Source organism: Mirounga angustirostris, unplaced genomic scaffold (genome assembly GCF_029215605.1).
Source record: "Mirounga angustirostris isolate CCGP_5_RB_7025 unplaced genomic scaffold, mMirAng1.0.hap1 SCAF_13, whole genome shotgun sequence".
NCBI classification, from domain to species: Eukaryota; Metazoa; Chordata; class Mammalia; order Carnivora; family Phocidae; genus Mirounga; species Mirounga angustirostris.
In genome coordinates this window covers 62,230,976-62,248,526 of record NW_026991721.1, presented here as the reverse complement: position 1 = coordinate 62,248,526, position 17,551 = coordinate 62,230,976, and the positions used below count along the sequence as shown (strand labels likewise).

At 37.4% G+C, this 17,551-nt stretch overlaps 1 protein-coding gene across 4 annotated transcripts in view; it reads right to left on the bottom strand.

Annotated features, from left to right (window-relative positions):
* SWAP70 (switching B cell complex subunit SWAP70) overlaps positions 1–17,551 on the bottom strand; it is an 81,143-nt gene that overhangs the window by 10,524 nt on the left and 53,068 nt on the right. For all 4 annotated transcript variants that reach the window (XM_045894162.3, XM_064577092.1, XM_045894163.3 and 1 more), the window contains 4 exons: positions 13,581–13,808; positions 10,931–11,077; positions 9,675–9,783; positions 7,164–7,345 (listed from right to left, as the gene is read on the bottom strand). In XM_045894162.3, the coding sequence (XP_045750118.2) occupies positions 7,164–7,345; positions 9,675–9,783; positions 10,931–11,077; positions 13,581–13,808 (666 nt within the window). The remainder of the gene's footprint in view (positions 1–7,163; positions 7,346–9,674; positions 9,784–10,930; positions 11,078–13,580; positions 13,809–17,551) is intronic.

Here is a 17,551-nt window from a genome sequence, read left to right as displayed (position 1 = left end):
GGCAGACTACTGAATGGGATAAAATATTTGCAAATGATAAATCTGATAAGGGGTTAGTATCTAAAATATATAAAGAACTGATACAACTCAACACTAAAAAAAATAATAATCAATTAAAAAATGGGCAGAAGGGGATGCCTGGGTGGCTCAGTCGGTTAAGTGTCCGACTCAATCTCAGCTTGATCTCAGAATTTCAGAAGAGGAAAGAGAGAAAGGAATAGAAAAAGTGTTTAAAGAAATAATGGCCGAAAACTTTCCCAATCTGATGGAAAACATTAATCTATACATCCAAGAATTCAACAAACTCTAGGATAGACACAAAGAGATACACACCCACACACATCATAATAAAACTGTAGAAAGACAAAGACAAAACGAAAATCCTGAAAGCAACAGAAGAAAAATGATTGATCACACACAAGAAAACACCAGTAAGACTGACAGCTGAGTTCTCGACAGAAACATGACTAGTTCTGGGCAAAGTATTGAAAATAGAAGGGAAGTGTGACACTTCAAGCTGGAATACTTAATTGCCAAATCACTGAACACTTAGTCCTCTGGTACAGTGAATAGCAAGATTTGAAATAGCAGCTGTTGCATCAGCCTGGATTTCATAATTACAGGTGTATATACTCTGCTCCAGCAATCCCACTTCTGAGAATTAATTCTATAGCTAAATTAGAATGTGTATAAAATGACACAGGTCCAAAATAGTTCCCTGCAGTATTGCCTATTTAATCAAAAGATTTAAAACAAACCAAATGTTCATCAAGAGGGGATTGGCATTGTTTCTTTTTCTTTTTTTTTTTTAAGATATTTATTTATTTATTTATTTATTTATTTATTTATTTATTTGAGAGAGAGAGAGAGAGAGCCAGCCAGAGAGACAACACAAGCAGGGGCAGAGGGAGAAGCAGGCTCCCCACTGAACAGGGAGCCTGATGCAGGTCTCAATCCCAGGACCCTGGGATCATGACCTGAGCTGAAGGCAGACGCTTAACTGAGTAAGCCTCCCAGGTGCCCCTGGAATTGTTCTCTTAATTTCTCTTTCTGATAGTCCATTATTAGTGTATAGAAACAACAGATTTTTGTGTATTGTTCTTTTATCCTGTAATTTTACTGAATTTATTAGTTCTAAGAGTTTTCCCTCACTATAATATCATGTCATCTGCAAATAGTGACAATTTTACTTCTTACCTTCTAATTTGGATGTCTTTTCTTCCTTTTTCTTGTCTAATTGCTCTGGCTAGGACTTCAAACACTATGTTGAATAAAAGTGGTGAGACTAGGCATCTTTGTCTTATTCCTGATCTTAGAGAAAAAGCTTTCAATTTTCCACCACTGAGTATGTTAGCTAGGGGCTTTGCATGGTACTTATTATGGTGAGATCCAGTCTCTCCATACCTGCTTTGTTGAGAGTTTTTAAATCAAAGTCAAATTTTGTCAAACGTTTTTCTGCAACTATTGAGATGATCATTTAATTCTTATCCTTCATTTTTATAATGTGGTTGTATCATACTGATTTGTAGATAAACACAATTTAAAAATGTGAAATATGATATCAAAAGCATAAAATGTTGGGGAGGGGAAAATACAAATGTTGAGCTTTAAAATGGGATCAAACTTAAGTTATCAACTTAAAATTGTGTTACATGTATAAGTTGTGTAAGCTTCATGGTAATCACAAAGCAAAAACCTATTTTAAATATGCAAAAGAGAAAGAGAAAGAAATATAAGCATAGCACTAAAGAAAGTCATCAAACCATAAAGGAGGAAAGAGAAGAAGAAAGGAACAGAAGAAATACAACAACAACCAGAAAACAATTAACAAAATGATAACAAGTACATACCAATATTAACTTTAAATGTAAATGGACTAAACTCTCCAATCAAAAGACAGAGTAGCTGAATACATTTTTTTTTTAAAAAAAGGCCCCAATCCACTGAATTGTATACTTTAAAATGGTAATTTTATGCTATATGAATTACATCTCAATAAAATTTTACTTAAAGTTTCTCATTATTAAAAAAAAAAAAAAAGACCTATCTATATGCTGCCTACAAGAGACTCAGTTAAATGTAAGGACACACACAGACTGAAAGTGAAGGAATAGAAAAAGATATTCAATGCAAATGGAAATCAAAGAAAGCTAGAATCCTATACTTATATCAAACAGACTTTAAAACAAAGCCTGTAATAAGAGGCAAAGATGGGTGTTTTATAATGATAAAGGGGTCAATCCAACAAGAAGATATAGCATTTATAACATTTAAACATCCAGCACAGGAGCATCTAAATATATAAAGCAATTAACAGACCTACAAGGAGAAATATTCAGCAATACAATAATAGTAGGGGACTTTAATAGCCCACTTACATCAATGGATATATCATCCAGACAGAAAATCAATAAGGAAACATGGTCCTTAAACAACCCATTAGACCAGATGGGCTTAATGATATATATAAAACGTTCCATACAAAAGCAACAGAATACATATTCTTCTCAAGTACACATGGAACATTTTCCAGGAAGATCACATGTTGGGCCACAAAACAAGTCTTAATAAATTTGAGGACTGAAATCGTATCAAGCATCTTTTCAACCACAATCATATGAAACTAGCAACTCCACAAAGAAAACCAGAAAATTCACAATTTGTGGAGATTAAACAACATACTGCTGAACAACCAATGGGTCAAAAGAGAAATAGAAAATACTTTGAGACAAACAAAAGTGGAAATATAACGTACCAAAATTTGCAGGATGCAGCAAAAGCAGTTCTAAGACTGAAGTTCTTAGCTATAAATGCCTACCTCAAGAAACAAAAGTCTCAGGGGCACCTGGGTGGCACAGTCGGTTAAGCATCCAACTCTTGTTTTTGGCTCAGGTCACGATCTCAGGGTCATGGCATCAAGCCCTGCATCAGGCTCTGTGCTCAGCACAGAGTCTGCTTGGGATTCTCGTTCCGCTCTCCCTCCCCCCCGCTCAGACTCACTCTCTCTCAAATAAATAAGTAAATCTTTAAAAAAAAAAAAAAAAAAAAGGAAAGAAAGAAATTAAGAAAGAAACAAAAGTCTCAAATGACCTAACTTTACACTCAAGGAACCAGAAAAAGAAAAAAAATGAAGCCCAAAGTTAGTAGAAGGAAGGAAGTAACAAAGAATAGAGAAGTAAATAAAAGAGACCAAAAGACAAGAGAAGATCAATGAAACTAAACTCATTCTTAGAAAAGATAAATTGACAAGCCTTTAGTTAGACTCACCAAAGAAAAAAGAGGACTCAAATAATAAATGAAAGAGATGTTACAAAGGATACCACAAAAATACAAAGGATCATAAGAGACTATTATGAACAATTACACACCAACAAATCAGACAACCTAGAAGAAATTTATAGATTCCTAAAAACATAAAACCAATTTGATTACTAGGAGATTCAATCAGTAATCAAAAACCTCCCAACAAACAAAAGTCCAGGACCAGACAGCTTCACTAGTGAATTCTACCACACATTCAAAGAAGAATATCTGTTCTTCTCAAACTTTTCCAAAAAAACAAAAACAAAAACAGAAGAGGAGGGAATTCCTCCAAACTCATGAGGCCAGTGTTACCCTTACACCAAAACCAGACACAAGAAAAGAAAAATTAGGGGCTAGGATCCCTGATGAACACAGATGCAAAAATCCTCAATAAAATATTAGCAAACCAAATTCAACAATACATTAAAAGGATCATACACCATGATCAAGTGGGATTTATTTTTATATAATTTAAATTTTTGAACCATATGATTATATTACCTATACAAAAGATTAGATTTTTTTTTAAAGAAACCAAAGTAGAAATAAAAGTTATTTGGGAGAGGAGGGGGATGAATAGGTAGAGTACAGAGGATTTTTAAGGAAGTGAAAATAAGCTTGAATGATACTATAATGGTAAATACATGTCATTATACATTTGTCCAAACCCATAGAATGCAAAACACCAAGCATGAACCTTAAGGTAAACTATGGACTTTGGGTGCTATGAGTGTCAGTATAGATTCTTCAATTTTAACAAGTGTACCACTCTGGAAGGGGATGCTGATACCAAGAGAGACTGCGTGTGTTGACACTGAGTTATATGGGAAATCTCCGTATCTTCCTTTCAATTTTATTGTGAACCTAAAAGTGCTCTACAAAAATAAAGTCTTTTTTCAAAAAATAATATGTGGGTAATCCCTTTAAAGATATGTATTAATTTACAAAAACCACATGATTTCTTGTTCCTTCTTCCAAATTAAATGAGGCCAATCAAGTCTTACAAAACCCACAAATGTTATAGAATTCCAGGTGATTAAAAGCTTCATCTAAGCAGGTTTTTTCTAAATATGCTTTAATGAAAAATTGGGATGAATTTTATTTCTTAACAAGAAAAAGAAAAATAAAGATTTTTAAGGGATCTATAATAATTTCTCAACACTTGTCAAATCCCAAATCAGTTGCTTAAATAATTCTGTAAAACTAGGTAGGAGGAAAGCTGTCTAGTTTGGCCTAGGCCTTGTCGGCTCTGGGCATACATTCACACAAAGCAGAACAGGCCATCTACATGCTCATGGGAGGCAGAGTTTAAAAGAGTCTGAAGGTTCAAAATGATGCCAGATAGATGAATCGCAAATGCATGATGCTAAGTCAAAGAACCCAGTCTTGAAAACTTATATACTGTGCAATTCCATTTATATGACAATTTGGAAAAGGCAAAAATATAGGAACAGAGAACAGATCAGTGGTTGCTGGGGTAAGTTAGGGATTCGTGGACAATCTGAGTACAGAGGGCAGTGTGAGGAAATTCTTTGGAGCATTAGAATTGTTCTGCATTCTGTCTGTGCTAATTACAAGAATCTAGACACATGTTAAAACTCATACAACCATACATAAACCATGCATCTTACTGTTTGTAAACTACTAAAAAATTAAAACAAAAGAAAAAAGGACACCAGAACTTTCAAGTATTGGCAATACTCTATCCTAACTTGGGTAGTAGTTTCAGGAGTATTCACTTTATGATGCTTTGTATACATTCTTTCATACTCTCTTCTGTAGGACTCTTGCATAATTTTTAAAAATTATGAAAGAAGAACAACAAGCCCAGATTCCCACCCCATTCTTTTTTTTTAAGATTTTTTTTTTTTGAGAGAGAGAGAGAGAATGAGAGAGAGAGAGCACATGAGGGGGGGAGGGTCAGAGGGAGAAGCAGGCTCCCCGCCGAGCAGGGAGCCCGATGTGGGACTCGATCCCGGGACTCCAGGATCATGACCTGAGTCGAAGGCAGTCGCCTAACCAACTGAGCCACCCAGGCACCCCCCACCCCATTCTTAAAACACCTACTACTGCCATGTGTACAGTGGATGAAGGAAGCAGTGAGCACATACCACAGGTGCTCATCCTAGCCTATTAAGGGAGTTTTTAAAGAAAATGTATTACAGCAGAAAGGCAAGATGCAAGAGTGATTCAGGAGGAAGAGCAACAAGACCTGAGGAGCTGCTTTTGGAAAGTAGGTATACACTCTGGAAAACAGTATGGAGGTTCCTCAAAAAGTTAAAAGTAGAACTACCCTCCGGCAATTGCACTCCTAGGTATTTATCCAAAGGATACAAACAGTGATTTGAAGGGGCACACGCACCCCAATGTTTATAGCAGCAATGTCCACAATAGCCAAAATATGGAAAGAGCCCACTGACAGATGAATGGATAAAGATGTGGTATATATATATATATACTCAGCCATTAAAAAGAATGAAATCTTGACATCTGCAACAACATGGATGGAACTGGAGGGTATTATATGCTAAGCAAAATAAGTCAGAGAAAGACAAACACCATATGATTTCACTCATAGGTGGAATTTAAGAAAGAAAACAGATAAACATAGAGGAAGGGAAGGAAAAATAAAATAAGATGAAAACAGAGAGGGAGGCAAATCATGAGACTCTTAACCACAGGAAACAAACAGGGTTGCTGGAAAGGAGGTGAGTGGGGGGATGTGGTTATTGGGTGATGGGCATTAAGGAGGGCATATGATATAATGAGCACTGGGTATTATATGCAACTGAGGAATCACTAATAATATACTAATAATAACTGAAACTAATAATATACTGAAACTAATAATATACTGTATGTTAATAACATATAGAAACTAATAATATACTGTATGTTAACTAATAATATACTGAAACTAATAATATACACTGTTAACTAAATTGAATTTAAATAAAAAATTTTTAAAAAAAGAAAAGAAAGTAGGTATGCTGGATAGGAAAAACTGTTTCTAATATCGTATGCCCACATAATTCCTAAGGTTATAAAAGTATTAGAAAATTCTTTGAGTCTACTCAGAGGATGTCAGCACAAAGTGTGCCATTTCCATGGACTGCAAAGAGAGAACCCCACCAGGAATGTGGGGGCTGATACTGTGAGCATCTCCCATACTCCAGGGCAAAGGTGCTACAGAGCAGACACAAAAGGGTCTTAGATCTTGTAGTTAGCAGGTGCTCACTGACTCAAGGCAGACAGGCTCAATCAATCCCAAATAAGGATGGTGCCCAGACACCGAAGACCGACTACCACCCCCAGAACCATGATACAACTGAGCAACAAGGTTTCCCAATGAATGTCAATTATCCTGTACAATCTACGGTACTTGACCTCCTAGCCCAGAGATGGAAGGAGAAACTGACCCAGACTGTATCTTACACTCTGAACAGTGAGACCCCCAGCTCTATACTAAGGGTATTCAGGAGTAAAGATGGGAGCTAAGAAGGGAAAAACTAAAAAAGCAACACACCCTGCCCAGGTCACCAAAAATGACCTTGACATCCTTAGGGGAATAAAATTTCTCATCTTTATCTGACAAAATTCAACTGTGCTCACCATTCTTATAAATGTTCTTTTCCGGTCAGTGAAATGCCTTGCTGACCTGAGACCCTCATACTTCCAAGGCTGGGAAAACCAGGATGTCTCACTCAGTAATCTAGATCCACTTCCTGAGAAAACAATTTACCAACATCTCTCTAAAACTGCATGCAGCTGGTCTTGGTAGGCCCAGAGCTTTTAAGTAAGGTAGCTGGGCTCCTACAGTGAAAGAGAGAGCCCTCCCCCAGCCCAGTGTCCATTCTCACCTTCCTCACGGTCTCCAGCTCCTGCTGCTTGTTTTCATTGGCAGCCTGGAGCTCCTTCATCTGTCGCTCCAGCTCCTCTTGTTCAGCCAGCAGCTTCTTCCGGAGTTCTTTCCGACGCTGGCGGGCTTCTTTATGTGGTGGGGGGCTGCCCAACTTCAACAGATGGATAGTAGAATGAATGGCTATAAAAGGCACAGGACAGAAAAAGGGACAGACTGTTTATTCTTCGTATGCAGATGGCATACTGGGAAGAAAACCAGAGACCCAGTGTAGATTCTGATTCTGCCATTAAGTAGTGGTGTGACCTTGCATAAGTCATAACCTGCAGCATCAGTCTCCTCATCTCTAAATGTGATCTCTGGAGTCCCTTCCAGCTCCAAAATTCCATAACTGCATATCTGTGCTTAAATAGATACTTGATTCGGGAATATCACACACATTTGAAGAACTTACAACACTTCCAATTCCCTTCTCTATATTTCTCAAAAGGCCAAATAAGAATAAGACATAGTAAGAGTTGAGATTCAAACTTCTTAATATCTGATTTGCTACATGCTGGGTTTAGTCTGCCTTTATCTATGCCTTCTGAAACCATATCCTTATACACTTCCTTCCTGAGATGGTAAGAGTAGCTACCATTTATTGAATACTTGCTATATGTATACCTTTACATGCATTATCTAATTTTTATGTATCTTCCTGATTATTTGAATTAATTTTAATTTTTTGACAGCTATTACTTTCACATTGTTCAAATTCAAAAGCATGAAAAGACATACGGGAAAAGTCTCCCTCCTGCTCCTATGCCCAAGTACTGGCTTCCCCTCTCCACTACCAACTAATGCTAACAGTTTCTTGTCTTTTCCAGAGATATTTTAAGCATATACAAATAAGTATGTATATACATCCTCCACCTTCTTTTGACATAATACACTCTTCTGAGCCTTCGTTTTTTTCACTTACTATATCTTGGAGAGCTTTCCATGTCAGTATATAAAGCATAATACAGGGCACCTGGATGGCTCAGTCAGTTAAGCATTTGCCTTCAGCTCAGGTCATGATCCCACGGTCCTGGGATCGAGCCCTAACTGGGCTCCCTGTTCAGCGGGGAATCTGCTTCTCCCTCCCCCCTGCTCATGCTCTGGCTCACACACTCTCTCTCTCAAATAAATAAATAAAATCTTTTAAAATAAATAAATGAATAAATAAAGCATTATACATAAGTACTGTACAGAACCCCATTGTGTTTCTTCTATCATTTATTCAACCATTTTGCAATTAATGGACATTGAGGTTGTCTACAATCTATCATATTTTTGCAATGATGTGCCATTTTTAAAATGTGCAAGTATATCTTCATTATCTAATCACAAAAACCTTGAGAGGTAGGTACTATCTTTTTTTAAGATTTTATTTATTTGAGGGGTGGCTGGGTGGCTCAGTTGTTAAGCATCTGCCTTCGGTTCAGGTCATGATCCCAGGGTCCTGGGATCGAGCCCCGCGTCGGGCTCCCTGCTCAGCGGGAAGTCTGCTTCTCCCTCTCCCACTCCCCCTGCTTGTGTTCCCTCTCTTGCTGTGTCTCTGTCAAATAAATAAATAAAGTCTTTAAAAAAAATTTTTTTTTATTTATTCGAGAGAGAGGTAGTGAGACAGAGCATGAGCAGGGAGGAGAGGGAGAAGCAGGCTCCCCGCTGAGCAAGGAGCCCGATGCGGGGCTTGATTCCAGGACCCTGAGATCATGACCTGAGCCGAAGACAGATGCTTAACCAAATGAGCCACCCAGGTGCCCTGAGAGGTAGGTACTATTATTATCCCCATTCTACAGAAGAGGAAAAACAGCTACAAAATTCATAATTCAATTCAAGTGACCCAGGAAAGAGGATTCAAACCTAAGTGCACTTGCTTCAAAATCTTAAGCCACATCAAAATGACCACAATTTTCAGTATAACATAATTTTACTTATATCTAAGAATATCATATTCAGAAGCCCTGAACTTTCATGATTTAAAAAAAAAATCTCATACGTAGTGTTTCATTCTTTACTAATTTTAGAATAATCAGTTTAAAAGTTATTAAATCAAAAGTTTATGTTCTTGAAATAATTATTTGAAACTAGTGATTTCTTGTGAAAATAACAGATCTTAAAAATTACTGGAAATATTCAAAAGTGATTGCATTATTCCTCTTTTGTTTTCTGTATTACTAAAAATTCCAGATGGTCACTTCAAAATTCTTCATAGTCCTTAAAAGGGGAAATTCCATTCTCTTTAAATAGTAAAAGTAAATAAAACTTAAAATGTCCAGTTTATAATTTTCCCACAAGTTCATTATGCAAATGAAACTGATGAAAAATTTGGGAACTCCTCTCAATTTGTTTTTCTTTTAGTTATTATGCTGCATGCAGAAATAACTACAATGAGGGAACAATGCTTTAGTATCTTTAATGAGATTAAAAATACAAAGTCAGAGCTCTCAAGTTATATCATGACAAATAATAAAAACTGCCTTACCCTGAATCCACTCCTGTTTCTTCTTCTTATCTGAGGCACTGATTTCAAAGGTCTTATCAAAACATTTTATGAGAAAAAGGCATTTCTTCCCATCTTTGTCAGGCAAGGACTAACACAGAAAGCAAAATTGGTTTTTAAAATTTTTATTTTTAAGCATTTAAATTTAATCTGAATTATTTATACAAACCTGGCTGAAATTCAATGTCAATGAAAAATATCTATAAGAGCATATTTCTGATTTACAAAATGCTATTCTCTAGGCAACATTACCTATGGTAACAATGACCCCTGATTAGTATATTTCATCTGGACTGTGAGAACCACCAACACCTGATGGGGACACCATGCTTTGGCTTCCTGAGCACAGTGACTCTTGAATGTGAGCACACCCCTTACAGGAACCCTGGAAGGTATATCCACGTTGTTACAACAGGTATTGACTCCAGTGCGCTATGAGGCTACTAAGCCAGGGTGATTCCCACATTCACCTGATGCAAATCCACTCTCTTTGCACTTGGGCTGGTATTGCTAGCAAGCTGTGGCTCCTGTCCTATATCCTTAAGTAGACTGGTATGGTCTATGGTAATCTCGTGAGTCTCCATGTTTAGCTGAATCTAAGAAGACCCCTTAGTAGGCAGTGCACACCCTGAGACATCAATATACGTACACTATTTCAGCCATCAAAATACACTGTCATTTATGAGCAAGATTTTAGGTATTTTACATGTTCTTCATCAAATACAGATGTGATGATAGTTCCGACATAAATTAAAAACTCAAAATTTATGTTTCTTGAAGACTTCACTTCTTTACAGAATTAATAGCAATGAATAAGGTGTCCTGAAAGTCACCTAAAATATTCAAAGATAATGCTCGTATTTTCTTTAGTTTTATTTACTGTACTCAAAATGGCCCAGATTTCCCCATATATTCATGATTTAAAACACTGTCTTCCTGAATATTTTTTGGCTTTCTTTTTTATAACTCCATTTTATTCAATAAATGTTTCCTTAAATGTTCAAATAAATCTGACTTAATCCCTATATTTTGTTCATGAGACAGAAAATAAATTCACATTACAAAAAACTTTTGTCAGGTATCTTCAGTTTTTGGTTCAGAAAGTCTGGTAACTGTATGCCTATACTATTTTAGAAATGTTAATTTTAAGATTATTTTAAGGTTCTAAAGCCTAGAAGCAAGATAAAAAAACTTGAGCAGCAGGGGGCAGCATCAGAAAGACGTAACAAGAGGCTTACCTCCACACAGCAGTTTTCATCCAAGAGAATGTCTCCTTTCTTATCCTTCAGATCCTCACTCACATAATAAGAAATTATGTTGGGTTTTAGTACAAACCAGCGTTCAGTCCAGTTTTTCCGTCTATGGCCTTTTTTCATCATGTAACCCTATGAAAGATTAAATCTGATATAAATGCCTGGCCTTTTACTTATTAGAGCTAATATCTCTTCCTTGAATACATGAGTATAAGTGGTTCTTGACCTTTGTGGATCATGAACCCACTGAGGACCTATGAAGGCCAGGGGTACTAAACCCAGTCAAATACATGCAAATACATGCATACAAAAGTTTACACATAATTCTGGACCTGCAGAGACAACAGTCCACCCCACCCTCCATCCCCCAATGCTATATACGTAGTCTTAGAACTCCTGGTGCTAAAATCATTGTGATCTTTTTTAATTCCTTTTTTTTTTTTTTTTTTTTTTCTTAAAGAGAGGGAGAGAGAGTCTTAAGCAGGCTCCACACCCAGCACGGAGCCTGACATGGGGCTCAATCTCATGACCCTGAGATCATGACCTGAGCCAAAATCAAGAGTTGGACACTTAACAGAGAGAGCCATCCAGGTGCCCCTAAAATTCCTTATCTTTTAGGGATACCTATGGAAATATTTATAGATAAAATGAAATGTCTGGAGGATGCCAAGGTGGCTCAGTCAAGTCCCGCATCGGGCTCCCTGCTCAGCAGGGAGCCTGTTTCTCCCTCTGCCTGCTGCTCCCCCTCTTGTGGTTGCTCTCTCTCACTCTCCCTCTCTGACAAATAAATAAAATCTTAAAAAAAAAAAAGAAAGAAAGAAATGTCTGGGATTGTTTCAAGATACAGGAGAGGAAAAAGTAGGAAGGGTAGGATCAACCATGTGTTGGTGGTTACTGGGGCTGGATGAATGGTATATGAGAGTTCACTATACTATCCTGTCTATTCTGATTAAAACACATACACACACAAAACCCTGATAGTGATTCTCAGTAATTTAAAACCTCAATCAATGAAAATGCTAAACTTGGTCAAATATATCTTTTAACCAATCACCTTCTGGCACCAACCTACCCTTCTACCTGACCTCTCACTCACTATTCTGGAGGAAGAATTCTACTCCAGATGAACAGAAAAGGAACTAGCAGCTAGGATTCTGGCTTCTAAATGTAGCTTCTACACTCACACTTCTAGGCCTATACTTCCTTCCCACACATCAGTCACAAAGTGTATAATTCATATCTTTACTTAAGCAAAATGACACATTATTATAGGCCAAGCCTTTCAGGGTTGTTTGAGAATAGCTGACATTTTCTTTTAAGATTTATTTATTTGAGAGAGAGACTGCTCACACGTGCGAGGGGGTGGGCAGAGGGTGGGAAGAGGGAGAGAGAATCCCAACGGAGCACAGAGCCCAACGTGGGGCTCAATCTCACCACCCCAATCTCACCACCCCAAGATCATGACCTGAGCTGAAACCAAGAGCCAGACGCTTAACCGACTGAGCCACCCAGGAGCCCCAAGAAGAGCTAACATTTTAAATATTAAATGTATAAGTGCTGATAGCCTAGAGTAGACTACATATTATCATTAAATATTTATTACCTTGCTGTATCATTTGATTATTATGTCAGGTTCTAATCATATACTTGTTCAGTTTCCTAATCCTTGGACATTTAAATAAAAGCTATCTCATACTGAAATTCATCTGTAGTCCAATTATCCTGCCATCCTGGTGGGCCTAGAAGTCTTTAGACAGAGACCATGTCTCACACTTCTTTTTAGCACTAAAAACCTACACAAATGAACCTCAATTAATGTTTATTGATGGGCTCAATTAGGGAAAAAGAGCAAAGACAACAACATCACCTGCTTAGTAATAAAGGACCAAGGTAAGGAAACCCCAACTTGGAGTTATTATTCAGTATAATAATTAAGAAATCTGAAAGATCCACTAAAAAATAAATAAATTCTATTTAACAAGCATTAAGCTTCCCATATGTATATCATATGCTACGGAGGTCATAATCTAATAAATGCAATTTTGCTAAATAAAGGTATTTTCTCCCAAAAGTAAGGGTATTTTTCTGATTTTATAAAAATATATAATCATATGCATACATTCATGTATAGAATCCTATAAAGTAGTAAGTCCAATAACAAGAAAGGAATAAAGAAGAAAATAAAATTTACAGAAATCCCACAATCCAGAGGCAATCACTTTTAACACTTTGGTGACCATCCTTCCAGATAGCCCTACAAATGTGTATCACATTTCATGAAAGGGGTTGCAAGATACTTCCTCTTCAACAACCTGTTTTTTTTCTCTGAACGATATGCCATGAGGATCTTTCAGATCAATAAATATGGCTGTATACAACATGAAAGTACTTTAAAAATAGTTAAAAATGTGGTCATTTAAACAGTTCTTTCAAAATAGTAATTTCCCAATGCTTAAGTGTACTTCAAAATTGTACCAGTGTTTTTTTTTTAAATTAAAGCCTAATACAAGACTGGGAAAATAAGAAACTTCATTCCTGTTCTAAATCAGTGTAAAAGTATAAATGACTTAGACCCGATGAAAATATCTTATTTCAAACATGTCAAATTCTGAAGGTGAGGAGACAGCACTCTTACCTGTTTCAACACATCTAATATAAGCTCATTAAAGACTTCATTAATCGCCATGGACACTGTCTGCCGATCCATGCCTTTGCTGAACTGTCCATTTCCAATAAGCTCAATCAGTTCCCACACAGAAAGGCCATCTTTACTGTCATCAAAGTTGATTTTATAATGTTCAAACTGTTCTTGCTGCCAACCTCCTCCCATAACTTCTGTAAGTTTCTTAAGCAAGTATTCAATCTGTAAAAAGAAAAATGTAAAAGTATTAATTCCTAGTCAAAAAAAATAACTTTTAAACTTAGGTATGTATCTATGTTATTTGCACTGATATGGTCAACTTAGGAAATTTTCTTTTCTAGTTACAAAAGCATATCTTTAAATAATCATGATATTATCAGAGAGAAAGGTATGGATAAAATGCCATTGGTCCTATATTAACTTTATAGAACAAGTAAAGGAATCAAAAACTGATAACCCACTAATAGTATAGTATATCTGTATGCAGAACTAAAGCAAACTGCACACATACAGTATCATACACAAACTAACTGATGTGATTTGATTACTCTCTGTTGGGTAAATATTTCAATATACCAGAACACTGATCATACTGAACTAATATGCAAGTACTAAGTGAAATAAGCATCTCAAAGTAGTATGTACAAGTTAGTCCTCAATTTACAAATTTTCCACATAAGCCAATTATTTGAAAGTTATGATGCTTCCTCCCATTATAACATTGACAATGTTGGCAACAATGGCTGAATTCCTAGTCCGGGCTAGAAAAGTTTATTAAATCCTGAAACACACACCTTTGTGTAGAAAAACAGTAGAAAATGTTGCTATTGAAATAGCAGCAGGTGAACAAAACAGTGAGGCAGTAATACTCACTGAATGAAAAATCGGTATCTTACCTTCTGGAAAACCTAGATTTCCTACAGCACTCTTGAATTCACCATGTCCAAAAATGAATGAATCACCTCACCCTTCCAAATGGCTCCCCCTTCTATTATAGATTTCAGCTGCGAACACCACCATTCACCCATGCCAACCCTTGTTCCCCACTCCTTTATACAAAGTCAGTGATAAAAACCTACTGTTTTCACTTCCCTAGATCAGTGTTTTTCAAACTGTAGGTTATGACCCAATATAAAACCAATGTATTAGGTAGTAAACACCATTTTCCTTAATGGAATGAAAATATTTGAGTTCACCTACAATAAAAACAAATGTTTTGTGATAAGTTTGGCATTGTGGGTGTGTCTATGTGTGCTGGGTCATGAAATAAAACACTTATCTTCCTATGGATTACAGTCAAAAGAGAATGAAAAACTTTGTCCCAGCAGTTCTCAAATCCATCCCCTCCTACTCCATCTTCCTTTGTTCAGGCCTCCCAATTGGTATCCTTGACTCCAGCATTGCTCCCTTGCATCTATATTCTGCTAGAGAGATTTTTCTAAAAGACAAGCTGAGCCTGTCACCTCCCTCTTTAAATCCTGTCCTGGCTCTCTATCACCTCAAAGATAAAGACCAAGCTCTTCTGTGGCCCTTGGTGAGCACCACCCTCCCAGCCCCACCCCAGCTTACTATCTATCTCTAACAACGTTTTCCACTTATGCCCACTGCAGATTTTACACTTCACCATACCAGATTAGAGGTCTTAAGCTTATTCTGCAAAGGATTAGGTAGTAAATGTTGTAGGCTTTGTGCATCTCTATTAAAGTTACTCTTTGTTTGGATTGGGTTTTTGTTTGTTTGTTTGTTTGTTTTATGCTTTAAAAATGTAAAAACTAGGGCAGCTGGGTGGCTCAGTTCTTAAGCGTTAGCTCAGGTCATTATCCCAGACTCCTAGGATCGAGCCCCTCGTTGGGCTCCCTGCTCCAAGGGAAGCCTGTTTCTCCCTCTCCCTCTCCCACTCCCCCTGCTTGTGTTCCCTCTCTCGCTGTGTCTCTCTGTGTCAAATAAATAAAATCTTTTAAAAAAATGTAAGAACTCTTCTTAGCACATGGGCTATACAAAAATAGGCTATGGGCTAGATTCAGCAATGAGCCATAGTTTGCCAACACCCGCCACAGATTATAAAGAGTATACCAATTTAACACACTTTTTTATGCTTCTGTGCCTTTCCCCACGCTGTCCTCTCTGTTTTGAATACCTCTCCTCATTTCTCTACCTGGCTAACTGGTATTCGTTCAAAATCTGTATTGTCTAGGCTATTCCTACTTCAGGTGAGGTGTGTGGAACCAGCAGCAGTGGCATCACTTAGAAGCCTGTTAGAAATGAAGAATCTTGGACCCTACCAAAGACCCCAAAATCAAAATCTGCATTACAGTAAGAACCCTAGGTACTTCCACATGCACATGAAAGTCTGAGAAGCACTGCTCTAGGAAAACTGCTCTGACCAAACCTAATTCAGGTCAGGTGGTCTTCTCTGTCACTGAACTTAGCATACAGTACTGAAATCACCTCTTTACTCATTTTCTTCCCTACCATTTTCTGAATTCTTTATACAAGGGACCATGTCCCACCCATCTTTGAATCTCCAGAAATCAGCACCATACCTAGAATGTGGTAGAGCTCCATTAACATTTACCAAACTGAAATAAACTAAGCTAAGCCTCAATTTTTTCATCTATGAAATGGACATAGTAACACTTATCATATAGAACTACTACGGGGATAAAACGAGACAAGTTGATTATTTTGCATAGTGTCTGACACAGTATGTACTCCATCAACGTTACTTCCTTTTGTACTGAGTGAGTGGGGTATTATACAAACATTTAAAATTACATTTTATGGGGCGCCTGGGTGGCTCAGTCAGTTGGGCGACTGCCTTCGGCTCGGGTCATGATCCTGGAGTCCCAGGATCGAGTCCCGCATCGGGCTCCCTGTTTGGCAGGGAGTCTGCTTCTCCCTCTGACCCTCCTCCCTCTCATGCTCTCTGTCTCTCATTCTCTCTGTCTCAAATAAATAAATAAAATCTTTAAAAAATAAATAAATAAATAAATAAATAAATAATAAAATTACATTTTATGAACAGACCCATAACCACTAAGGAAATTGAAGCAGTCATCAAAAATCTCCCAACAAACAAGAGCCCGGGGCCAGATGGCTTCCCAGGGGAATTCTACCAAACATTTCAAGAACAATTAATACCTACTCTTCTGAAACTGTTCCAAAAAATAGAAATGGAAGGAAAACTTCCAAACTCATTTTATGAGGCCACCATTACCTTGATCCCAATATCAGACAAAGACCCCATCAAAAAGGAGAATTACAGGAGCGCCTGGGTGGCTCAGTCGGTTAAGCCGCTGCCTTCGGCTCAGGTCATGATCCCGGGGTCCTGGGATCGAGCCCCGCATCAGGCTCCCCGCTCAGCGGGAAGCCTGCTTCTCCCTCTCCCTCTGCCTGCCTCTCTGCCTACTTGTTCTCTCTCTCTGTCAAATAAATGAATAAAATCTTTAAAAAAAAAAAAAAAAAAGGAGAATTACAGACCAATATCCCTGATGAACATGGATGCAAAAATTCTCACCAAAATACTAGCCAATAGGATCCAACAGTACATTAAAAGGATTATTCACCACGACCAAGTGGGATTTATTCCTGGGCTGCAAGGTTGGTTCAACATCCGCAAATCAATCAATGTGATACAATACATTAATAAAAGAAAGAACAAGAACCATATGATCCTCTCAGTAGATGCAGTAAAAGCATTTGACAAAGAACAGCATCCTTTCTTGATTAAAACTCTTCAGAATGTAGGGATAGAGGGTACATACCTCAATATCATAAAAGCCATCTATGAAAAACCCACAGCGAATATCAGTCTCAATGGGGAAAAAATGAGAGCTTTCCCCCTAAGGTCAGGAACACAGCAGGGATGTCCACTATCACCACTGCTATTCAACATAGTACTAGAAGTCCTAGCCACAGCAATCAGACAACAGAAAGAAATAAAAGGCATCTGAATCAGCAAAGAA